Source organism: Trachurus trachurus (assembly GCF_905171665.1).
Source record: "Trachurus trachurus genome assembly, chromosome: 8".
Lineage (NCBI taxonomy): Eukaryota > Metazoa > Chordata > Actinopteri > Carangiformes > Carangidae > Trachurus > Trachurus trachurus.
The window spans coordinates 14,200,721-14,225,145 of NC_139905.1; the positions used below are offsets into that span (position 1 = coordinate 14,200,721).

Here is a 24,425-nt window from a genome sequence, read left to right on the forward strand (position 1 = left end):
TCACACACACGAGTCGACAGAAGGCATCGAAAACGCCCCCCAAAACCTCTGACAACGCAGTTACGCTGCGCTGTTGGAATTAGCTGACCCCACTGTATATTTCTACTATAATTCATTTCGGGAAAACAACCATGGAAGCGAAGTTAAAGAAAGAGTTGGGGACATCCATGCTGAAGTCAACTGGTCACTCAGGAGGTGGATGTATCAGCGAGGGCCAGAGTTATGATACTGACACTGGCAGAGTATTTGTGAAGATAAACCACAAGAGCGAGGTATTGCTATGAAAATATGAGCTGTTTTATTATGTTAACGTCTTTTTAGCTCATGTTTGAGCCGCTATGTGCTGTTAGTTTGTATGGAAAAGCACAGTGAATGGCTACGCCCTCTGAAGCTGCTGGATAAAGTTTGTGCACACGCTCACCATTTTCATAATCTTTTATTTTGTGAACACACCTGCTTTGTTTTCTACAGGCCAAGCTGATGTTTGATGGGGAGATGGCCAGTTTGGAAGCCATTTTAAAGACAGAGACTGTCAAAGTCCCCAAGCCTGTGAAAGTGATTAAACTTGACTCAGCAGGATGTGTGTTTGTGATGGAGCACCTGGACATGAGAGGTCTGAGCAAGTAAGAGCTCTCTTATACAATTTGTTTAGTGCTGCATCAGCATGAACAAAGGGAAAAATATAGCAGACTATTTAAGTCAATGTGCCTTGTTTCCCAATCTAATGTATAGGTACTCAAAGCAACTAGGAGAGCAGCTGGCAGATCTACATCTTCACAACAAGAGAGAGTTGGAAAAATGTAATAAAGAGCAGCAGACTGTGGGTAATTCACCTCTATTCCGCTACCTATGTACATGCAATTCTAAACAAATTCACCAAAATCCTTATCCTTTTGTCACTGCCACTAACTATTCTTGTTTTTACATTACACAGGAAAAGGAGCTGGGCAGTCAGATGTGGCTCCTGTTGAAAAATTTGGCTTCAGTGTACCAACATGTTGCGGGTATCTAGCCCAGGTATATTATATCATATTGTATATTTGTGATTATATTATATTATATTATATTATATTATATATAGTTGCACTTCTCTGACATTCATACTTTCCTCTCCAGAACAATGAGTGGCAGGATGACTGGGTGACATTTTACTCCCAGCAGAGACTGCAGCATCAGCTTAACATGGCGGAGAAATCTTATGGAGACAGGGAGGCCAGAGAGCTATGGGCCAAGCTACAGGTCCACTCCTACTTTGCCCTGCAGTAGAAACAAAACTGTACACATAACATGTCTTTATGATTGTATAAATAATCTGACAGTGTGTCTTTTTTTGTTTTTTTCATTTTTTTATTTACAGCTGAAGATCCCCCAGTTTTTCACCGATGTGGAGATTGTCCCCGCTCTCCTCCATGGAGACCTATGGGGCGGGAATGTCGCCCAGTGTGCTGAAGGGCCTGTCATCTTTGACCCTGCTTCCTTTTACGGCCATGCAGAGTACGAGCTGGGTATTGCAGGGATGTTTGGTGGCTTCAACAGCTCTTTTTACTCTGCTTACCATGAAAAGATTCCCAAAGCTCCTGGTTTTGAAAAGAGAAACCAGCTTTACCAACTTTTCCACTACCTGAATCACTGGAACCACTTTGGCGGTGGCTACAGAGGCTCCTCAATAAGCATCATGAAAAACTTACTGAAATAGCTGCACTCACTTGAAGAAAGCTTCAAAAGTCTTAAACGCAAGTCAAGAATTATGCATATTGATAAATGCTAATTTGACTGAAACTAGCATGTGTAATTGTTGAAGAGACATGACACTGCAATGTCTATCGCTACTGTGTAGAAAATACAGATTAAGTAAAACAAAAATTAATTCTACCCTTACTGCTACACCTGCACTAACTACTTTTTCAAAATGAAAGAAAAGCAAAATGTGTACATTCCAGTTAATGTCTTTAATTGTATAATTTAAGAATGATTTAAAATTTTATATTTTTTACCATGGCTTGTGTGCAGGTTACTGACAATCAAACCTAAACCATAACATGCGTGTAACGAAGGAAGGACTTTACCACACACCAGTTACTCACCTTTGGACCAACCTAAAACTCATTGGTTTTTCATTTTACGAGAGTGGGAGAGGAATATCTCTATCTCTATGATGCTCAAACAGAATATTGAGGTCAGTTTAAAACCCTTATGTTACAAAATCCTCCTTGTTTACGGTTTCTTGTGCATAACACCTTTGACCAGAACATACTTCATCTAGCCTGACTGTTGATGTCAGACTGACACATACGAACTGTTACTGTATCATTGCAATATTTGCTTATCAGGGCCACAGTTTAACCAACAATAAATCCTGATATGATCCAAAGCAATTGCCCTGACCTACTTTATTTGGTGTGTCTATCCAGTCTGAAAACATAGTAGCCTACTAGTGAATCTAACTACTAAAAACATATGCAAAACGTCTGTTGCTGTCAGCACCAATAGTCTTGAGATGTTGTGATCTAGTCTATGGTTGTGATGCTTAATGTCATGCAGATTTCTTTGCACAAACATTTTTAATAACTTTACTAATAGTAGGCTATACTATAGTAATACAGAGAGTGGTACAGGCCATGCTAAAATGATTCACAAAACAAGCACCATTTCATTCAAATAGCTTTTGGGGAAAACAAAACAAAACAATTGGAATAAAATTTGGTGTAAACAATCCGCTATGCATGATTACTGTTGCTTTGAGAACAGTTTGAGAAGAACAATACGACAGCATTTTACGGCATTCAAAGAAATTTGCTTATTCACAGCAATGGACTCCAAATGTCACTTCTCGCTTGCCGTACCGGGGCGGGGCGGGGCGCGTGACAGAAGCTCAACACTTCAGCGGGAGCACAGATAGCAGCACAACAACAGGAGCATCACTAAAACAGGGCAAAGTGTCTCGGTTTTGTATCGTGAAATTGTTTCTGTTTGAATATAATACTTTCCCACGCCAGTGATTTCTGGACTAACTTTGTGTCGTAGCTTTATTTGTCGTCAATTCCTTCTTTTCCCTGGCTAATTCTCATCCACACCCCTCCTTCACTTTGCTAATACTGGCTAGCTACCTGCACCATAACTCGCAGCAACAACAAACGCCAACGTTTTAGCCTCCACGAAGACGAGGCTCTCTGCAGATTAAGGTACTTTAAAAAAAGAAAATGGCACTGTCTGACACAGACAACGGCGGGGAAGGAGGAGGAGGAGAGCCCGACGTTGTTGCTTGTGTGTTGAGCGGCTTCAGTGAAAGTGTCGAGACCCGAGCTCTCATCTCCGGCCTGCCGGAGGTCCACGGGGACCTGGTGACCACAGAGTCCGCCACACAGAGGTTCCTGGGTGAGACAAGTTTCCACAGAGTCCCTTTAATAAACTTCAATCAGTGTTCTGCATGGTTTGGTTTCATGTTTTTGCTCCATTTCATCCCACAGTGATAATGAACAGATATCAGGAGCAGCCTCACCTGCTGGACCCACACTTAGGTACATTATGATAGATACTCTGAAACCTATTTATACTAGTGCTGTTAATTCATTTGACGGATGTATACAAATATAATCAAATGTGAAATGCTCACACTCTGCATGTTTCAATTTTACACTAGAATGGTTGTTGAACGCGTTACTGGATCTTGTGAGGAGTGAGAAGTCTCCCCCTCCACTGGTTCATCTGAGCTTTAAGTTTCTCTACATCATCTGCAAGGTACTTAAAGCAGTATTTTTGCTGACAATTGGAAAATTCACTACACTGCTCAGAGTAAAAACAGCAGCACTCATATTTACTTACTCAGCAAAGTTGCCTGACTTACTCACTAATTCTTGGTGTATTACATTCATTTATATTTTTCTCACCAGGTAAGGGGCTATAAGATCTTCATGCAGCTTTTTCCTCATGAGGTAGCTGATGTCCAGCCAGTCCTGGATCTACTGTCCAGACAGGATCCCAAAGACTCAGAGGTGAGACCCTTCATGGGTAAAAAATTATAGTCCTCCTGTCCTACTCAGCAATCTGTGAGGTGTGTGTATTGTCTTTGTTTTTTTGGATTTACAAGCAGCATATTTTTTTAAATCATGTACCCATTCCAGACATGGGAAACTCGCTACATGTTGCTGTTGTGGCTGTCCATGACCTGCCTCATACCCTTTGACCTTTCTCGCCTGGATGGCAACCTGGAGTCAGATGGCGGCGTGGCCCGAGAGTCCACTATGGACCGCATTCTCGCTATTGCAAAGGTGAGATAAGTAGAAGAAATTATTTGATTTGGTTAAGCTGTTTTGCGTTGAAGAGATCAGTAAGTCTCTAGGTCTTATTCCCTGAAATGGCATGTGTTTTGTTATCAGGCTCAGTGGTGTAATACGAACATTTTATTTAGCCCTGATATATTTGCATTATTCTATTGTGTATGGTGGTGCTTGTCATACAGGATGAGTAACAGTATTTCTGTTTGTTTGCAGTCTTATCTAACTGTCAGTGATACACCCAGGGATGTTGCGTCTGTTCTGGTATCAAAGTAAGTGCACAAATCAAAAAATAGAAGTTTCTCAGTTTGAAATAGTGAAACAATAATATAATACCCTTTCTTCAGTAATTGTTTTGAACCGTCCAAAACTCAACAACTAACATCTACTGATATATTTTGATAACATACATGTGACATGCTTTACAAATGGAAATGAAGAAACTAGTAAAAAAAAAAATGTAATTACAACTACGGTACTAGGAGCTCTACTACACATGGGAATGAATGTGGATGTAGTTACTGCAAGTGTTTCCGTTGTGTGCATCAGGATACTTTGTTCTATTACAAGAGTGGAGAAAGTAAAGCTGCCGTTTGTTTGTTACAGTTATCATTGCATTAACTGTTGTAAACATATGTTAGATGTGACATATCTGTAGTTTAAACTATAAGATTATTTAGTTCAGGTATTCTTTAAAATGGAAACTGAAAACATAGAATAAATATTACGAATTACCCACCCTCATTTTTTGCTGTATTGTGCAAATGAGCCATTTATTTTCAAGGAAAACCAAACAAACTAACATTATAATCTGTGAATCTGGGCTATTCTTGCTGAAGACATCAAGGTTAAATATCCACTATATATGTTTTCTGTAAAGAATATGTCCATCATGGACTCTAAAAGACTAATTTCCACATTTTGACATTTCCATAATAAAAACACAACTCATTATAAACAGAAAACCATGTACTGTATGTTATAATCTGTCCTGTAATTAGTTTTCCAACCAATAGAGGACAGAGTTGTGCTTAGAATATCCCTGCATGGTGCTTACTGCTTACATGATTTGTTTATCTAGATGAAACCTTTTATTTCTTTCTTGTCATATTGAACATGACTCTACAGGTTCATGACACGCCCTGATGTGAAGCAGAAGCGCCTCGGAGACTTTTTGGACTGGAACCTCACCACTATATCCCAGACCAGTGACCAATCAATGAGAGACATTATGGTGCTGGATGGGACTTTGCAGTCACTGGTAAACACACACACCTTCTGTCCATACGCTGTTGGTTTTTCGTGCACACCCCTCTACATTGTTTGATTGATCCCTCTGTCATGTGTACGCACAGTTTATTAAAGCCTGCAGAGGATAGTTTACAAGAGCTGACATGACTGGTATGTTTCACCAAGTGCCTGCTGTGGTTTTGGCAGGTGTGTAATGCACCTGCTACGAGTGTGGGAGACTCTAGTGTTTGATCGACAGCTTTAAGATTAAATGGTTTCTTTGCAAATGAGAACGGGGTTGAGGGTATTTTACATGTGTTTTCATTGCAAATCTTAATGGATCAGTGGTAGGAGGTATTTTCAAATTATTTCCTACCAGGTAATAACATGTATCACAGCCCTTAAGCAAATACAATACATTCATATTATTGGCTCACAATAAACTTAAATAACGTATTTAGAGAGTGTCCCTTTCTACTTAGTCCTAGGCGTGGCTTTACTATGAACTTTGATTTCTGAGAATAATGTATATTGTTTTGTGAAGTACCGTTTTTAAATCTGTGATGCCTTCTCAAATATTATTGTTTTAATTTGTTACATTGATTTGTGTCCCCTAGGCAAAACTTTTCAAACATGGAAAACGAGATGACCTCCTACAGTATGGTATGTTACTTTTTGTTCCTTGTTTGGGGGTTTTCTTTTACTCTCTTTAAATTGTCAACTTCATAGCCTATAATGATGATATAAATGATGAGGACCGTAGCAGCACAGTGGCATCAGTAGAATCTACACAATTTTCAGTTCAGTTGTTCTTGCCTGTGGTAACAAAGTGATTTATGTTCACAAATCCAAATGTCCAGTGTCAAGGGGAGATATTTAAATGCACCACGCACCTAGAATAATCGTGCAGAGTCTTGCTGTGAATGAAAATGCGCAGCTCTTTGATAATTTATTCAGTTCACATTTATGGCTACATGTGGGAGTTTCTGTAGAGACCGTCTAGTTGGAGCTGGCATGTGAATCATCCATCGCAAGTTAGGATCATTTGTTTTTTTGTGCACCAGTAATCTGCAAATCTCCATCTCTGTGTTATGTTCCCAAATGAATACAGTTATTTATTTATATTACCAATGAAGTTATGTGATGATTATGTTTTGATTTGTTTCGCAGCGCCTACAATACTGCAGTGTCTGGAGCAGAAAAGCCTGTTAGAGAGCAGCCAGGCCATGCTGAGGAAGCTTAGCATCAAACTTATCCAAAGGCTCGGTCTCACCTTTCTGAAGCCACGATTGGCTGCTTGGAGGTTAGATGAAATAAAAGTATAAATCAGTTCATTTTGTGTTTACATGAAACTTAAATGTGTTAATACCTAAAAGTATGGGTATCTCTGACATCAAGAATCAAGAGGAACATACTTTACCCAATGCCCTCCATTCATTTTGCCATTCTTTTCTCTGTTTGTTATCTGTTTGTTGTGTAATGTGTCAGAACACATTTGTCCCTGGTGAGATGTGATTCAGAGCACTGAGTTCAGTTACCTAAAAAGTTTATGTGCTTGTTTTTCAGGTACCAGAGAGGCAGCCGCTCCCTCGCAGCAAACCTCTCCATGTCCCAGTCTGCTGCAGCTACCGACGCCGTGACCCCTGACATGGACACGCAAGAACACGAAGAGGACTATGACATACCTGAAGAAGTAGAGACGGTTATCGGTGAGTTGCAGCCTGCGCCCAGTTTAAACTGTTCTCACAATACCTCTTCTCAAGAAACCAAAATTTGCTAATTTGGCATTTTACAGAGCATCTGCTGGTGGGGCTGAAAGACAAGGAAAACATTGTGCGCTGGTCTGCAGCAAAGGGGTAACAATCTGTCCTCACATAGCAAGTTTGATTGATTGTTGCTTCTTATATTTGTATTATTCATACCAACAACTCCAGAGTGGTTAATGTTGTTTAATTTAAACCTTCAGCATTGGGAGGGTGACGGGGAGGCTTCCCAAGGAGCTGGCTGATGAGGTTGTTGGATCATTGCTGGACTGTTTCAGGTAGGTTCATGCTAGATGCATATTGTCTTGTTTTTCTACCACCAGGTTCTGCCATTTCTTATTTTTAACACTGTGTTTTTTTCAGAATACCTGTCATGTCACAGGCTCAGTTATTCAATTGGTCCCCTATCTCAGAAACCTGTTCTATGTCTTTGATCCGTGTCTTGTTTTTAAAGCTTCCAGGAAACAGACAATGCTTGGCATGGAGGCTGCCTGGCACTGGCAGAGCTTGGTAGGAGAGGCCTGCTCCTGCCTTCCAGATTAACAGATGGTATGTGACCAATTATATGTGTTGAAATATTTATAATCAAGGCTAGCAAGGAGGTCAGTTTTTGTACCTTCTTTATTCAAACTGTTTACATTCATAGTGCATTTATTTACACAACTTTCTATATTACAAAATATGTCCAGATTTAAATATTAAGAATACTTTCAAAAATTACTTTTTCCTTTTCCAATCAAATGTGAGAAAAATACATATTAACAAACTTTTGACAACAAGTCTTTGCATTTTTGTTGTTTGTTTTTACAATTGACCTCATGGCAGGTCTTTAAACACAACACATTTTCTCCTGCAAGTATAAACAAATCTTTCAGTGCTTAATTAAAATTTTAACATTTGTATTATCTAATTTGATCCTTTCATATTTAGGCTTGCAGTGAAAAATGTGGGAGATATTCTGTCCCTCTTCCTGCTGTTTATAACAGTCAGAAGCCATTTGTTGGCGTCAGCGAGGCCGCCGTCTCAGAACCTTTCCTGGTGCTTTTGCTCTCTTCTTCGGTCCTTGGCAGTCATTTTCAGCCGGGCCACTGTTTGCCCTTTTCACGCCAGTTGCCTTCGCTTTGGATGTGTGTTTGATTTTCTCTGGTGAGTCAGGACTTGAAGCGGCTGTGTCTGTGGAATCCTTTGAAGGTCTGTCTGCAGCGCTGAAATCACATGCAGAGGCAGCAGAGCTGGCCGTGGCTAGCTGACAGAGTGCCAGTGCTGCAGTCTGCCTCTGGTCACATGGCTCCTCATCTAGCTCAGCGTCCGTCCCCTGCTGGAGATCTTCGGGGCTGCTGTGAGATGTTCGGAGGCTGAGATTCAGAGGCAACTCATCGGCTTTTAATGTCTCGGTGTCTGAGCACCTCAGTCTGTGGTCGGATGGACTGTTTTCTTTATCCTCCTTTCTTGTCGAGAGGTTTAGTGGAGCCAGATCTTCTCTGCTGTCCTCATCCTCTTGTTCTGATGTAGTTTCAGGACACATTTCGGAGACAGACATGGAGGAATAACTGCTGCTGTCAGATGACCTGAAACGGACAAACCAAAATTAAAATTTAAGCACTCTTAACCATTATTGCAAATCCAGTTTTTGCAGCTCACTTGAGCCAAAATATTTTTGAGAAAATAAAAAACAGCAATAAATGTGGTACATTCTGCTTACCCTCCATCCACACGTTGAGCTCTTAACTGCAGCAAGCTTTCAGCACACTTCTCCTGTCTTGAATCATGTGTGATGAGTTGCATAGCTGTGTCTGTGTGTCCCTGTTGAGTGGTTGTCTGTGGCTCACTCGTGGTGGTGTAGGGCTGGACCGCTGTGTCTCTCTGTACGGTGTGTGCATGGCTGGGTCTGTCGGGGGACCCCAAGGCTGAACAACCCGCCTTGGGGCTTAGCCTGGTTGCTTTATCTCCACTCTGCCCATGGTTGCTCTGCTCCTGCGGAGACGTATTGAGGCTGTTGGGTCTGGGACGGGAAAACGAGTATAAGTCAAAGTCCTTTGGCCCAAGGGCCTGGCCGTACAAATCCAAAGGAACATATCTGGGTCCTGGAATCGGCATGGGGAGCTCGTGCGGTCTGTACATGGCATAATGCAAAGGGTGGGGCGGGTGAAGAGGATGGCAGTATCTGTATGCGTATGGAGGAAAGAGGGGAGCGTGAGGTGGGGCTATGGGTTGTGGCACCACAGGCCTCTGGGGATCCAGAAACTCCGGACGGAAAGGAGGAGCGTTTGAGTCGTTGGCGTGGGGGTTTCCTGGGAGGTAGTATGGCGGATAGAGGGGCCGGTCTGGCAGGAGATAACTCGAGTATTCAGGAACCATGGGAGGGGGTAATGGCTTTATGGGAATGGAGGATGAAATTGCACCCCATGGGAAGCCCGGGTGAGTGAAAGTAGGAGCAGGAGTTTGCGAGTCCTCCGACTGCTGCACAGATGACTTGAAGACATCTGCTCCGTCACGGTTGGGTGTGACAGGGGAGAAGGCAGATGGGCGCGGCGGCAGAGACTTGGCCTCGTTGCTCTCCTTGCTCTCTCTCTCCTTGATTTCCATTTTGACCGGACTGTCGCGCTCAACGTCAACATGATCCGTGTCTTCTTCGCTCTCTGTGGTCTTGTCCTCCTCAGCTCCCTGGTTCTCAGGACTGCTGTCCTGAGCCGGGGCTTTCACGGGGCTAGGACAGTCCTTAGGTTTGACAGCAACTCCCTTCACCACGGCCTTGACCTGTCGAGCTGTTTGTCCGGTTTTCTGTGACATCAGGGAAATCGAGTTCTTACACAAGTTGTATTTCATGTGGTTGAAGAGGTGGGACTTCTCGTTGCAGGTGAAAGGACATTGGAAGCACTGGTATTTGAAGGGCTTGCCTGGCGGACGGGGAATATAGTGGGGCCTTTTGGGCTTTCGTTCCTGAGCAGTCTGCATGTTGACACACTGACGCACGTGTCCTGAAAGAAAAATACAGCACATCACAGTTGAAGCATTAGTGGTTTAGATTTACATCTTTTCTGAAGGCTGTTGGGGAATGTTGCACTTAGGGAAATAACAGAAACTTGTGAATCATTGCAACTTTTGTGCCAGATTCTTATTGAGTAATGAGGCTGATAAAGTTGCTTGACTGGTTCAGGTGAAGAGCGGTTGTCACTGGAAGGTTTTTTTTTCTCTCGGTGTTTCTCTAGCTGCTCGGCCAGAAAAATCTCCCGCTGCACAAAACACTGCACCCTCGGGCTAATGTATTTCTACAACTGTTACTTCACGTCGAAATACAGAAATGGGTAAATAAGAAAACCTTTTCCTGTATGCAAAAAACCACCTGCATGTTTGCATAGGTGCAGTTGCATCCGTGTGGCGTTTGATTGATTGGCAGCACCCTGCAAGACCTCAGCCTGGCCTGTGTGCTCACCTGTCTGTCATCCTGAAATCGCCCCACTCATCTATCCTGTTAGAAAACTGCCTAAGCACCCGGCAGGTAGGTAGGTGCTGGGCAGAGTAGGCACTTACTAACACAGACCTGGAGGGCATGCAGAGACTTGCTCCTCTCTCCCTCAACCTTACTAAACTCCTATGCTGTCGGCGTGGGAACCACCAGCCACCTGCTTCCCATGACTACACCTGCGGGATGCACTCAGTTTCCCCATTCATCATTTGATGAGCTCACAGGCTATGGAAATCCCAAAAAAAGTAATTATTTTAACAAATTTTTATGTAAAGTAGCAGCTAAAATGGGCGAAGCAAGTGGCATCTGAAGCACGCCCGGCTCACCTTTTGAAATGAAATATCACCTAAAGCTGTGAGTTAAGTGCTGGTAGGTGTTGAGGAACCTGCTTGTCATGCGCTGTCGCAAGAAGTTGTCACTCGAGTTTCTGCCAAACTGTTGTAGCACGCAAAGCCACTCCCTTCTTAAGAAGTGTAATTCATTAGAAAATGACTTTTAAACATTTATCCTCCTCACCATGAATATAACACAGAAATAACTGTTTTTTTTTTCTTCGCAAATATGCGCTTGGATCCTAAGCTGTTTTTTTTATTTACACACCAGTCTGTATGTGTTACAAAGAAAAAAGTCAGTTATTTAACTAACTCTTTTAAACTTTTCTTAAAAGTTAATCTACAGAGACCAGGCACTCGAAGTAATACATACAACCGTCAGTGCATCAGTCTTGGCAGTGCAAGCAGGGGCTAGGTAGATGCATAGGAAACAGGTGCATGCAAAGCTCATACCTACTTAAAAACAGCTTAGACACAGTAAACAAACAGCAGCTTTACAGCACTTAGACAATCTTTTCTAAAAACACAGGGTTTGACAGAGTGCTGGATATAGATAAACATAATTAAACGTAATCCAGTGTTGGTTGTTTATAAACAAAAGCAGGATATTGGAAAAAAAGGAGAAAAAAATTACCTGCTCTGGTTGTAGCGAGCGTGTCCTCTCCTGGGTATGTGGCCTGCAGAGAGCCGCTCCACAGCGCTGGCTTCGGGACACTTTCTTCCAATATGTGTTCAGAGTTCAGAGTGTATGTGTGAAAGTGTGTGATGGTGCATGTGTCTGCTGTATTTGGTGATGTTAGTTGTGTGGTGAGTTTCTCTCTCTGAGGTGTTGTCTCACCAGTGGGTGGGGCTTCAGCCCAAACAGCAGGGCCCTGAGGCAACATTGATGCACCTGATATTAGTCAAGCCTAAAGCGATGATTTACATGATGGTGCTGAGTTGGGGGGCTTCCTCTTCCCCGCTCCATCGCTCTCTTTTGTGGAAATGACCACACAGGCCTCATTCTGCTGTTGCTGAAAAAAATATGCTAATTTACATGAACGCATCAAGTTTCAAGTGAAGTTCACGCGCAAGCTGGCAAGATCGACATAATATTTGCATACTTCCAGGTACAATTACTGTTGCTCTAGTTAAGTTTTACCTCACTTTTAGGTGAGCAGTGCACAAAGAAAACAACAGACTTGTTATGCCAAGCATATTGTGTTTTCTGACCCGATTAAAGATAGAAGTACCACAATTTGCTCCTGCTGCTTTCAGTCTTTTTTTCTTTTTCAGGCAAAAAACCAACACAAAATGTTTCTTTGTTTATTTCTTAATAAGGTGCATTTTGGAGGTTGTAACTATAAAATGAATAATAATGTGACCACATTTGGAGGCTCATCAGTTTATGGAAAAGTAAAAACTTAATTTAAAATAACCTATACATTCTTTATCATTGTAAAATAAACAGTGAATTCAGCAATCATGCAGTAACTCAGTGAGTTGTTCCTGGCCTATGGATATGGGCTGTCAGCCAGGTGTGAAGTTGAAATCGTGACATTTTAACTCTTCCTAGCACCAAGGTTGCAAACAGGATATGTAACAGGTGTTTTGGACATAGTTTTCATTCTCTGATTTCTGTCTTTTTTTTTTTTTTAAATAAACCACTGTCTTGTTTCTGTTGTCTGCTTGCAGTTGTGCCACTCATCATCAAGTCTCTGACCTACGAGGAGAAGAGGGGAGCCTGCAGTGTTGGTACCACTGTGCGTGACGCTGCCTGCTATGTGTGCTGGTCCTTTGCCAGGGCTTATGAACCCAAGGAACTTAAGCCATACGTCACTCAGATTGCAAGGTAAAGCTCTTTTACTTTACTACTTTACTTAAATTTTATTACTAAAGCCTGACATCACAAAGTGTATCTCACCATTAAATGAAATATAATGATGATCACACAGGAACACCAAAGTTTAGTACTTCTGGCTGTGGAAATGAAGTTGAGGCTGCTGTGAAAGTGGAAACAGAGCAGCACGCCTCTTGAGTTTGGATAGGAAGATGAAACAAAACAACTGATGTTTTATTTACATTTGGAATAGCCAGGAGACAGGCATTTTGTGCACAGCTTGAAGTTGCTGCAAAACCACAAAAATAGCATTTAATATCTGTGAAGAACTGTTTTACTGTTCTGAGAGTTCCCTCACTGGGCCCAAATGATGTATTTTTTATTAATAATAAGTTTGTATTCGCCACAGAAGCATTAAAATAGATGTCAAGAGTCATCTACAAAGTAATTATCTGCCCTTTTTGTAGTCTTTTTTGTAGTCTTTTAAATTGTCCTTAGTCCTAGTTCTGCTTGTCTCATTTGTGTACTGTACATTGTGACAGTATATTACATAGTTATCTGCAGAGTTAAGAGAAAGTTGCCACTGTCAACAACCTGAGCAACACTGTTACACTGTCTGTTGTCAACAGAAACAGAGGCTGTGGCTGTTCTTAATGGGTGTATATTCCTTCGCTGTACAGAAAATGATAAATCAACTTTGAGTAATCCGTAAGATTTTTAGTCGGCAGCTCAATGTGAATTTCAATATCAATAAAATTTGCATAGAAGCTGCAGGTTTTGCCTCTAAGCAGTTATTCACCGCCTCAAACCAGTTTTTCTGTGCCATGCATGTCCCCACACAACCAGAGCACATACTTGTCTGTCGCTTTTGTGCCTCTTCCCCGAAGAAAATTGCAGTGCACTCTTTACATTAATTACAAAAGACCTTGGGTATCTATAGGTGAGCGTCACATGTTGTGACTAAATACTAAAGGAATTCAGAAGTGACAATCATTTCATCTCAATCTTTAGATATCATTATCTCCACTACTGTGTTAAACTTTCACTGCTGCTAAACAGTGCATGCTCATGCTGTTGACTGATGTGCCACAGTTACACTGGCTCTTCCATGCATATTGCACTTGGCTGTGGTGTCATTCTGAATTATACTTAAATCAGTTATGCAGCTGTAATGGAAACCACGATCAAACTGTCTATGGCATTACCAGGTCCTGCTCATCACCTGTTTAACTCCATCCCAGTGGGGAAGCTCAGAGATGACTTTAAAGGGACAACAAGGAGTTTGTATTTGGTTATAAAAGAGTCTCATATTAATGTGGATGAATCTACGTTACCCACACTTGTTAAAGGGTCCATTTTCGATAAATATATTGTTTTGTCTTTATCGTTATGCTGTTATTATTATTTAGTGGTCGGCTCGCCCTGCATTTCCTGCTTTCGGTTTCGTGGATGCTGCCCGGCGGGTCATGGTAGTAACGCCGCCGAATCGCCGTTTATGGTCGGAACTACGACGGTATCTAATCGTCTTCGAACCTCCGACTTTCATTCTTGATGAATGAAAACATTCTCGGCAAATGTTTTTGCTTTCGTCCGTCTTGTGCCGGTCCAAGAATTTCACCGTGTGCACGGACTCGGTGGCTCATGGGAAATGTAGTGTGAAAACACTTTGCTTTCCAAAACTCCTTGTTGTCCCTTTAACATTAATGTTCTTTGTGGATTTTGTCAAAAATGGCAGCATATTTACAGAGAGCTTTCATTTAATTGAGCAGCTTATTCAGACTTTACGCTGTTAAATTAATGTAAATGGGTGCATGTCTGATAAAGGGTTATAAATGATCGGAATAAATCTCAAGAGTATGACTTGTTGACATGTTTTTGGGTCGATCAGCAGTTTTGCTGTAACCAAAGGGACTCTATGTTACAGTTGTTCCTTTGGGGCTAAATGTTATAATAAAAAGTGGCTTAGAGGGTTTTCTTCAAGGATCAAAAACAAGGACTAACCTGAAAAGTAATGACGAGGATCATAATACCACCCCATTTCAGCAGCAACCAGTGCAATACCATCCAGTGACGTGCGCTCAGTCTTTGTCACTGCTAACGGTTTGCCTCCTCCTTGTTCTCTTTTAATTCTGCCTGCGTGTACGGACCTGCGGCCTCTGACTGTGCAGACCAGCTCTGCAGAGTCAGTTTGAACCCCTGCGAGTACCATTATCACCAGCAGTCGCGACAACACCCTCCCTCTCCCTAGTCTACAGGATTGCCAGGTTTCGCCTGTTGCTGTAGGTTTCGGTCGCAGCTTGGCAGTAACCCTCAAGACAAGCTGATTCCTGCTCCGTTCATCACAGCTTGATGACATTTACAGAAAACTCACTTTTGTGAATGACCTCGGGGCATGTGCATATATACAGTTGTACAGTTATGCAGATACGTGAGTGTAGGCAACCTCTTCATTGTATAAGATAAAAACATAATTCAGAATCACCTCCAAGGCATCATCCACAGCGCAATCAGGACTGTTTTTTGTTTCTAAGCCTTCAGGGGAAGGGCAGTTACTAAAGAACCAAACCGGGGCAGTTAGTAAAGCTCCAGGCCTGACTCTTGCAGTTTGGAGGCAGGGAACATGGGAGGAGAACAAACAAAAGCCAACAGCGGTTAATGGCAAGCTGTCATCGTGATGTATTAGTGCGTTGGCCCCTCTTCAACAACTGACGTTCCCACCGCTCTGAAACTCAAAAGAGGCAGTGAAGAAGAGTGGATGGATGCTGAGATCAAAATGTAATTTCTACGCACGACTTCCCGTATTGCAGGAGAGTCATGGTTAATCATATTGTGTCTGCGTCTACCTGCTGTGTCTATGCATCACAACAACATATTTGTCTTGTAGTGATGGTGTAACCCAGACTTTGACATCATATTAAAATCTGAGTCAGAGATGCTTGACAAATTATTAAGATGTTGATGTCTCTGTTTCAAATATAATGTTAATCACAGAATAATGTAAAAGTTTATGTCAAAAATGAAATGACAAAGTGCAGACAAGCTCATTTTACTCTTTTTAAAAAAAAAGTTGTTTATTCATTTAACATTGTGTAACCTTCTACGTTGCATACAGCGGACAATGCTTTGCTACAAATCTTTCATCAGATTGTTCACTCTCTCTTCTCCAACCAATGCCTTTTCTTTGTCTCTGCAGTGCTTTGCTGATCACCGCTGTGTTTGATCGCAACGTCAACTGCCGCAGAGCCGCATCCGTAAGTCTGATTGGCTAATATCGTAAGATCTCTTGACTAAAGATTTACTGTTAAATGACACACTTTTATGTCTCATTCTGTCCCAGGCTGCCTTCCAGGAGAATGTCGGCAGACAGGTTTGTGACCGCAGTATTATTGACTACTTGGGCATTATGACTATTACTGTGATTTGAAGTTTATTTGCTGCCAAACACCCAGGTCTTGCACAAACTTGCCATGTTAGCTAAAGCCTTTGAAGCCGAGAAGTTGCCTCCCATCAAGGTTTCAGGGCACAAGAAGGCTCTTGATTTTTCAACCAAAATCTGATAAAATCTCATTTCATTACTTGAATTACACTTCCATCAACAGTCATTTTGCTCAGTATTGAACAATACAGACTACAATTGTACGCAAATTTATGATATTGCACAATGCTCTGAAAATGCTCTGTTTTATGGCCTGCTTGTGTCTCAATAGGGAACCTTCCCTCATGGCATTGACATTTTAACTGCAGCAGATTATTATGCTGTTGGGAATCTCAACCACTGCTATCTGAACATCAGGTAAGCAACAGTGTATTCAGGGTTCATCTACAATAACGTTTTCTTCATTGTAAAATACACAAGAGAAGCTGCTCTTGGGCAAATACTTAGATACAACACTTGTTTTGCAGACTAAAATGGTACTGTCCCATCCTTCCTCATTGACATAGCACTGATTTTAGCTTAGCTCCAGTGTCATGTATTGTCACCTGCAAGGAAACTGTCTCCAAGCACAGGAATTAATCGAATTCATAGCTGCATTTGGCATATAAGATTTGCTCCTGTCCCAAATATGGGCAATGAGAAAAATTCAGATGGAAAAGCTCAGATGAATGTATGAATAGGGGTTATTGAGGTTCCCTGAAATGAGCAGTTCCTAAACAAATATAACAAAATATTGAGAAAGTGTTAAATGTAAGTAAGCCAGTGTAACGCTTTCAAAATCTAGTGTTGATATCATTTGTCGAATTTGCAGCTCAAGGTTGTGATTTCCTCAGAGAACACACACGTCGCTCCTGTTATGACATATGTTCAGTTCGGTTGGTTTGTTTATGAACAGCAGCACCTTCCTCTGGGGAGTATGTATGGAGTGATCTGTGTCCATTCAAAGCAACACAGAAAAGCCTCTCAACCCTTTCAAGAATTTTCACCTTTGGCAGAAATGCAGCAGAACAAACATTTGAGCAGTGAGCAGGGATAAAGATGCTAGCCTCAGGATATGGCTGCAGAACTGCACATAACAGGGAAAATCAAATAAAGATGTAGAAAATGACGAGAGCTGAGTGAAATTGATTTTCTTCAGTTTTGAATTGTTCCAGAGATGTATCAAACGCTGGAATTCATTCTGTTTTGTTTTTTTGTTCCTGCTCTCACAGTGTTTACATAGCTAGTTTCCCAGAGTACACCAGTGCTATGATTGACCATTTGATAGCCATGAAGATCAATCACTGGGATGGGTAAGTATCTGAGTTGTCCCAGCAACTATGAACTATGATGTCTTAGTTCTTTTTGATGTCTTGAACAAAACACCTAATTCTTTTCTGTGCTTTGCAGTGTGATCCGTGAGCTTGCCACGAAAGCGCTTCATAACCTGACGCCTCAAGCGCCTGATTATATGGCATCAACGAGTAAGCTATGTCACCTTACCTGTTCCCCCTGCAATGTCGAGCTTTTAATAAAAGGAACTTGCTTCGGGGAAAAGTCTTGAGGAAAATCGATTGGAACATTTGATTATTGGTCACTGGTGATACATATGTAATGTGTTCCCTCTTTGTTGGTTTCAGTTTTGCCGCAGCTGTTGCCCATGGCGGTGGGTCTCGACCTCCACAGTCGCCACGGTGCTATCCTGGCATGTGCAGAGATCACACACGCCCTGTACAAGCTGGGCCTTCAGAGTAACAGGTAGACACTGTCTGACTTTACAAAGCACTTAAAGGAACCCTGAGCAAGTTGTGAATGTCCTTGTCTCTATGTATTAGTATTAGTGTCAGCTTTACATTTCAGCGTCAATGAAAAGCATTTATCTCTCTGAAAGACAATTATCCAGCAAAGGTTGAAACCCAGACGCTGAACACTTCCTCAAAGGCTTGTCTAAACATCTGGATTAAAAAAGCATTCTGCATGCTACACTAGATAGATAGATAGATAGATAGATAGATAGATAGATAGATAGATAGATAGATAGATAGATAGATAGATAGATAGCCTTTATTGCCCCATAGGGAAATTTGTTTTCAAGTCTCTTATGGCACCCAACGTACAAACACAATAAGAAACAGGCATTAAAAAAAAAGAGAAAAAAGCAACCAATACATATAAATAAAATAAACACACATAGGGAGGGAGAGCTGGATCGATACCAGGTTAATTGGGGGGATCATTGTGCAGCAATGGCAGAGGGGATGAAGCTGAAACGAGCCCGTCTTCACCTCAGGGTCACTGCACCTCACAGATGAAAAAGAATATTTGCTTGGAAGAGAGCAAAGGTTCAACTTGAAAAAAGGGTTTAAAAGTTGTTTTATTTTTCAGTGAAAAAATATCAAATCTCTGTGAGGATCAGCTTCTATCAAGCTGCTGTTGTGATGTGTGAAGGGCTAGAATAGAAACAGAAGCCTTAGGAGCTGTGTGTATGTTGTGTGTATGATGAGAAGAAATAAACTAATTCTTGATTTGTTGCTTCTCCCTCTCGGTGTCCTGTAGGACTGTGCCTGACATGATTTCTTCAGAGTGCGTAGATGCATTAAAAAACATTCACCAGATGGTAAGGAGCTAACAAGGCAGACAAACAAACAAAAATATATTGAATAACCTGTGTCAAATATCCACATATGTTGCTGATTTGACTCTGTGGACACACTTTCAGATCCAAGGCAGAAAACAGTACAGGTAGGCAGATTATATTGAACTTTCTCTTAAATTTAAATATATTTTCTTCCGCCTCATATTCAAATTACCAACTTTTTTTTGTAGGGGTTTTGGTGGAGAACTCATGAGGCCAGCAAGTAAGTCTATAAACAAAATACATATAAAATAGCTGTCAAGGTTTTTAATCAGATGAAAGGTGATGAAAGACAGCTGATGTGCTTGTTTTTGTTTTGTTTTCTGCAGTGTGCTGCCTCATAGAAAAGCTGTCCCTGTCCAAAATGCCTTTTAAGAATGATCCTGTGATCAGTAAGTACATTATTTTTAAACGCTACTACAGTATGCTTTTCATTTCACCAAGTGTAGCGCCTCACATCTGATGTCATGACACTGTGTTTCAGGTGATTGGCAGTGGCTTATTGATGACACCATAAAATCTCTTCATCTCCACTCCACTGGAGCGAGGGATGGCATCATGGTAAGCTCAGTGTTTCCTCACAAAACTGAGTCAATACCACGGAGCAGTGAGAATGCAAATTTCCCTTTTCTTTTCATACCTTCTTACGAAATTCAGTTTACATCATTCAGTAAGATATTCTCTGAACTTCATCCTGCGTCTGAAGGTTTCAACGATATCGGCCTTGTCCGCCTTGTGTGAGGAATACTACCAGGCCCAGGCAGGCCAGGCTGACTCACAGATGCAAGGTAGGACGAATATGGTTTCAGCTGAACAAGTTATACTCTCTCCGCCATAATTGGAGACTAATCTCTGCATGGTGTTTGTGCTTGTCATGTGCAGATGCGCTGGTATCTCAGTACCTTGAGGGGCTTAACAGTCCGCAGATGATCACTCGCTGTGGCTCGGCCCTGGCCCTCGGATGCCTGCCAGGATTTATGATCCATAGCAAACTGAAGCAGGTGGGTTTGAGGTTATATGCACGTTTTCAGGCCATTTGACATCTCACTGCCTCAGTATTTAGGCATAAAGTGTGTGTGCTTGTGTGTGTGTGTGATAGATCCTTGACGGCCTCAAGCAAATGTGCTCCATCAGCCAGAAGGAAGGGAGTTTTACAGAGGCGAGGAGAGATGCCATCCGAGCAATTGCTCAGTGAGTACTCCAATATATTTCCACTGACTTCTCATCTTTGCACCTTTTGTCTCCAGTTTTTTCTAAATTCATATTTTTATACCTCGAGGGTCAGGTGTTACGTTTTTGTGTCATCCATCTGTCCTATTTTCATGAACACAATATCTCAGTATCACTTTTAAGGGATTTCCTCAAATTTGGCAAGAGTATCCATCTGGGCTCAAGGTCAAAAGTCAATTCCCCCGTAAACTCACAAAACATCTTTTTGGCCTCTTGAATATGATACATCAAGACCATAAATCATGGATTCAAATGCTAATTATGACAGAAATGAATAGATAGAAAGAAAAAGTGGTGACAATTTATATCCAAATGGTCAAAGATGAACTTCTCCGCATCATCATAATGTTCAGCAAAAAACCCGTCTGGCCGTTGCTCTAACCCAGGAAGGGGAGATTATGACTTGTCTGGTTGGCGGAGGCGTACAACCATGAGCCGGTAATTCTAGTAGTTATTTGTTAAAGGTTCAGGCCTAAGTCATGAAGGCCCCTCTGTCTCTCCCCTGTTCTTTGTCTTGTCTGTCTGCTAGCTTAACTTTTGTTGTAGTTGTGTGGGCTGTAACGCTAAAATAAACAGTTGGGCTGACTTTACCTGCACGACCTGACTGACATGTCTGTCCATTGGTTTCTCGAAAAACCTTTTGTTTTTTCTCAAACTTTATGTATTTTATCTCACTTAACTTACCCATGTTCATGTGATAACTTCCTTGTTCTACCTTTAAACTTTTCTCTGTTCTCCTCTCTCCGTCAGAGTGTGTGTGAAGGCCGGTGTTTGTGCCGACGGTACTCCTGAGTCCAGTCTGTGCTCAGAGAATGTAGCGGACGTTTACGGCACCCTGCTCGAGAGCATGAACGACTACACGACAGACGGACGGGGGGATGTCGGGGCCTGGTGAGTGAAGTTATATACACGGAAACGCTCATGCTTGGCCTACAAAAAAGCACACGTGCCCTTTTAATTTGCCCCAGGGATTAGGAATGTTCCTCTGCCTGAGGCGCCTGGCGTTTTTCTGTCCCTCCACCTCGGGGACATGAAGACATGACATGCATGCCTGTCTCACAAGTAGCCCTAGGCCATGCTTACCGACTCGCCAGGAATGTCGCCCGGCCTGTCACTTGTCCTCAGAACATGGGAGGGGCTACCTCTTTCAGGCTGTCTGGATTGTTCCTCCTTGTTTACATGCCCGTATCACTCCTGTTCAATGTTGCCTTTCTTACACTGCACTTTTCTTGTGTATTTGACGGAATCCTCAAGTTCAGATCCCTGCAGCTGATCCCTGCAGCTATAGCGGCCCTGAACAGCAGGCCCCGCTGATCTGTCTGTCCAATATTGATCTGTCTGTCTGCTGTTTCACTGTGTCGTCATGTACTGTATGTTGTCACTGGTGCTGTGCATGTTGTTGTGTATACCATTGTCTGTCTTGTGACGTATGTCCTTCATTGTGCAGTCTGTGAAGACAAATTTCCCCATGGGGGACAAATAAACTTAATCTAATCTAATCTAATCTAATTTTAAGATCACACCCATGCAGGGACATACAGTACGTACCTCTTTCAAACATAAACGCTCTTCAGTTTCTCGTTGCCTCACATGTCACAAAATGACCCTTCATCACCTGTTGCACCTGTTTCAGGGTGGGGCGTCCATGATGAATGATTCACGTAAACTAATAGTGCCCTGCAACCATGAAGCTGATTTAATTATGAATCTGTCAAATCCAGTGATTTTGAAATACAGTCTTCAAATGGTGCTGTATGGCTCTGTGCCAGCGTGTTCCTTTTTTTACAAGACTTTTTGTTTTAAATAGATAAACGAGTGTGATAACTCTGTGATAAGTGAATGTAAAGTAGATTCAAGCCGTGGTATGCCGTTCTTCTCTGTCTGTCGCTGTGTCCAGGGTGAGAGAAGCAGCAATGAGCAGCCTGATGGATGTGACCGTGCTGGTGGCCAGTGATGCTCCTGAGATCCTCTTGCCAGACCTGTGAGCTGAAATCTGAAAACTTTTTTTTTCTTACAAACACTACTCTACACATTAACTCTTCCCATCTCCAGCAGCTGACCATAAAAACTGTAAAATAAGTTAGTGTCAATTAGTGTCAGTTTGAGGCTTAGGTAATCTTTTCTTTTGTGTGTCACCTCAGTGTCTCGAGGTGTGGCCACAGTAACACAAGAAGTTAGTCCAACTTGGATCAAGTTGTTTTTTAATTATAATGCAGGAACACGATCAAAAAAAAAAAACGTTGCATGGATACCAGTGAAAGTTAAATCATGGTAATATTTATACCCAGTGTTGCCTTTGGGCATATTCATCATACAAGATTGATTGATGGATCTTTCTTGTTCCTCACCTAGAATTTAGTGTTGTGAAACTCTGCAAGGTTTTCTGAACTAACCCTTTAACACTATATTCTGCTATTCTGTGTGCAGTGTGAGTCGGACGATGTGCTGCCTGGCTCAGCAGGCGGCCGAGAAGATTGACCGATACAGAGCCCACGCTGGCAACATCTTCCTGCGCCTCCTCCACAGCACAGAGCCCGCAGTACCTCACATCCCCCACAGAGAGGAGCTGCTCAGCATTTTCCCTGTGTGAGTTAATCCTGCCCTGACCTTAAAGTCCCTCTAAAGAGACATTTTAAAATTTGTAAAAAAAAATGGTCTGCTATGACTAGTTTTTGATTAAAATTGCTTTCCCACAAAAAAGTTCTTTAAAAAAAACTCGCAAAGAGGCTAAAGACACGTCTACTATTTCTCCCTCATTGAAAAATCCAGGTTCCATGAATATTATTAGTATATTATTGAGTGTGCAATGCATCATGACTTGCACCCGACGTATTAAACCTGACTGGGTGCTGAAAAACTGAATCCAACTTTTTTAGACACTGGCTTTGAAACTGCATTTTCAAATCTAAAATGCTCAGTTATGGCGTGCATTAGCGACTTTGCTGCTGAAATGTCTTTTAGCAGAAGCCAAAACACTATATTGACATGTTTCAAAAAGTCAATTTTTGGTTTAGGTTGACTTTAACAAAACAGTTCCTGTGATTTTAAACCAGCGTTTGTTTGGTGAATATACAGTACTGTGATAAAGAAAATATTTTATTCTGCTGACTTCTTATGAGGCGTTGAAAACAAAAAAGAAACGTGGCAACTGGGTGGTTCCAAGCATCTTTGAACACTTCTGTGAATCTAGGCCGTCTCAGTGTCCAACATGTTGAAATCAGATTAGACCATCTGTAGCAACCAGCAGAGTTTTTTTGTTTTTGTTATTCTTGTTGCTGTATGCAGTTCTTGATGACTCTCCCTCTGTATCTGGGTACATTGTCATGCTGCAGAATGAATTGTGACCAATCAGGTGCCTCCCTGATGGTACTGCACGATGGATGAGAGTCTTTTTAGTCCCTTGAAATCATTGCACAGCGCTGTATATTGAATATACATGTTTGATGTGGAGCAATTTAATGGACGAAAACCTAAATCTTCGACACGACTTGGTTTGTCTTTCAGTGAGACCACAACCAGTCTGGACTGGAACGCTCCCTCCCAAGCTTTCCAGTGTATCACCCAGCTGCTCGGACTGCCTCAGTATCAGTACCACACCCTGTTGGGACTCACTGTGTCTGTGGGAGGAATCACCGAATCCACAGTAGGTCAACTGATGATGGGGATGGGAGGAGTAGGACATTGTCAAATCAGAGCAGTATGATGTACAGATGAGTGAGAAAATTACAAGGAAAAACAGAAAAACAAGCTTTCCATAGAGAATCCATGGGTTCACCCTGTGTCGAATTTCTGCGTAAGAGTCAAACTTTGGGCCTTTTCAGTCACAGAATCTCTGAACACCAACAGGAAGCTTCAGGACGTGCTTGTTAGAAATGCTTAATCATGTTTCTCCTTTTATTTCACACTCATCTGTATTTTATATATTTCCTACCATAATGATTTTTGTTAAAGCGTAACCATATCCACATTCAATGATATCATCAGGCTGCAAACTAAAAGTTACATAATGAGTAAAATTTTCAACGGGAGTGTAGATGGAGTTCACTTAACAGTATTGTTAGTTTTGGCGTTTTATTGCTCTTAGAGATGCTGTCTCAACGTTTTACTACTCGTATACAGTTACAGAAAATGGATTTACTAGAGAAGGGGTATCATTTTTCTTCGCTAATTTGTAATCTGGCATGTTTTATCATGCAGCACTGCTCCATTTCGTCGTATAAATCTAATTTCCTCACATAATTAGGCCTGACTGTTTGTTGGG

General features: G+C 41.8%; 3 protein-coding genes across 5 annotated transcripts in view; 2 read left to right on the forward strand and 1 right to left on the reverse strand.

Annotated features, from left to right (window-relative positions):
* Positions 1-2,371, forward strand: fn3krp (fructosamine 3 kinase related protein). 2 transcript variants are annotated; one of them, XM_083977518.1, is made up of 7 exons: positions 1-272; positions 472-623; positions 733-824; positions 935-1,017; positions 1,117-1,239; positions 1,358-1,494; positions 2,011-2,371. In XM_083977518.1, exons 1-7 carry the CDS (start codon positions 132-134, stop codon positions 2,036-2,038), a joined length of 756 nt encoding a protein of 251 aa, XP_083833644.1. In that variant the 5' UTR covers positions 1-131; the 3' UTR covers positions 2,039-2,371. The 2 variants fall into 2 exon arrangements, with proteins under 2 accessions (XP_083833644.1, XP_083833643.1); XM_083977517.1 differs by having other exon boundaries at positions 1,358-2,371.
* Positions 2,138-24,425, forward strand: part of tbcd (tubulin folding cofactor D) — a 26,714-nt gene continuing 4,426 nt past the window's right edge. For both annotated transcript variants that reach the window (XM_083977515.1, XM_083977516.1), the window contains exons 1-33: positions 2,138-2,176; positions 2,808-3,375; positions 3,468-3,518; positions 3,641-3,738; positions 3,891-3,992; positions 4,122-4,268; positions 4,491-4,546; positions 5,403-5,535; positions 6,122-6,167; positions 6,675-6,807; positions 7,071-7,213; positions 7,300-7,360; positions 7,471-7,545; positions 7,722-7,816; positions 12,740-12,896; positions 16,078-16,135; positions 16,222-16,251; positions 16,592-16,677; positions 17,532-17,612; positions 17,710-17,783; positions 17,940-18,057; positions 18,856-18,916; positions 19,019-19,041; positions 19,126-19,157; positions 19,264-19,326; positions 19,419-19,495; positions 19,641-19,722; positions 19,817-19,935; positions 20,034-20,125; positions 20,915-21,055; positions 22,062-22,145; positions 22,592-22,750; positions 23,669-23,807. In XM_083977515.1, coding sequence (XP_083833641.1) covers positions 3,201-3,375; positions 3,468-3,518; positions 3,641-3,738; positions 3,891-3,992; positions 4,122-4,268; positions 4,491-4,546; positions 5,403-5,535; positions 6,122-6,167; positions 6,675-6,807; positions 7,071-7,213; positions 7,300-7,360; positions 7,471-7,545; positions 7,722-7,816; positions 12,740-12,896; positions 16,078-16,135; positions 16,222-16,251; positions 16,592-16,677; positions 17,532-17,612; positions 17,710-17,783; positions 17,940-18,057; positions 18,856-18,916; positions 19,019-19,041; positions 19,126-19,157; positions 19,264-19,326; positions 19,419-19,495; positions 19,641-19,722; positions 19,817-19,935; positions 20,034-20,125; positions 20,915-21,055; positions 22,062-22,145; positions 22,592-22,750; positions 23,669-23,807 — 2,991 coding nt within the window. In that variant the 5' untranslated portion in view covers positions 2,138-2,176; positions 2,808-3,200. The remainder of the gene's footprint in view (positions 2,177-2,807; positions 3,376-3,467; positions 3,519-3,640; positions 3,739-3,890; positions 3,993-4,121; positions 4,269-4,490; positions 4,547-5,402; positions 5,536-6,121; positions 6,168-6,674; positions 6,808-7,070; positions 7,214-7,299; positions 7,361-7,470; positions 7,546-7,721; positions 7,817-12,739; positions 12,897-16,077; positions 16,136-16,221; positions 16,252-16,591; positions 16,678-17,531; positions 17,613-17,709; positions 17,784-17,939; positions 18,058-18,855; positions 18,917-19,018; positions 19,042-19,125; positions 19,158-19,263; positions 19,327-19,418; positions 19,496-19,640; positions 19,723-19,816; positions 19,936-20,033; positions 20,126-20,914; positions 21,056-22,061; positions 22,146-22,591; positions 22,751-23,668; positions 23,808-24,425) is intronic.
* znf750 (zinc finger protein 750) lies at positions 8,274-11,737 on the reverse strand (the record flags this gene model as incomplete). Its single annotated transcript, XM_083976714.1, has 3 exons — positions 11,700-11,737; positions 8,970-10,245; positions 8,274-8,835 (listed from the first exon to the last, which is right to left on the reverse strand). The coding sequence occupies exons 2-3, from the start codon at positions 10,220-10,222 to the stop codon at positions 8,274-8,276; spliced, it is 1,815 nt and encodes a 604-aa protein (XP_083832840.1). The 5' UTR covers positions 10,223-10,245; positions 11,700-11,737.

Excerpts from the sequence above, each read along its gene's own strand:
- fn3krp (XM_083977517.1), top strand. The coding sequence starts at position 132 with ATGGAAGCGAAGTTAAAGAAAGAGTTGGGGACATCCATGCTGAAGTCA. Across the intron at positions 273-471 it reads AGATAAACCACAAGAGCGAG|GCCAAGCTGATGTTTGATGG; the intron begins GTATTGCTATGA and ends TGTTTTCTACAG. Across the intron at positions 1,240-1,357 it reads AGCTATGGGCCAAGCTACAG|CTGAAGATCCCCCAGTTTTT; the intron begins GTCCACTCCTAC and ends TTTTATTTACAG.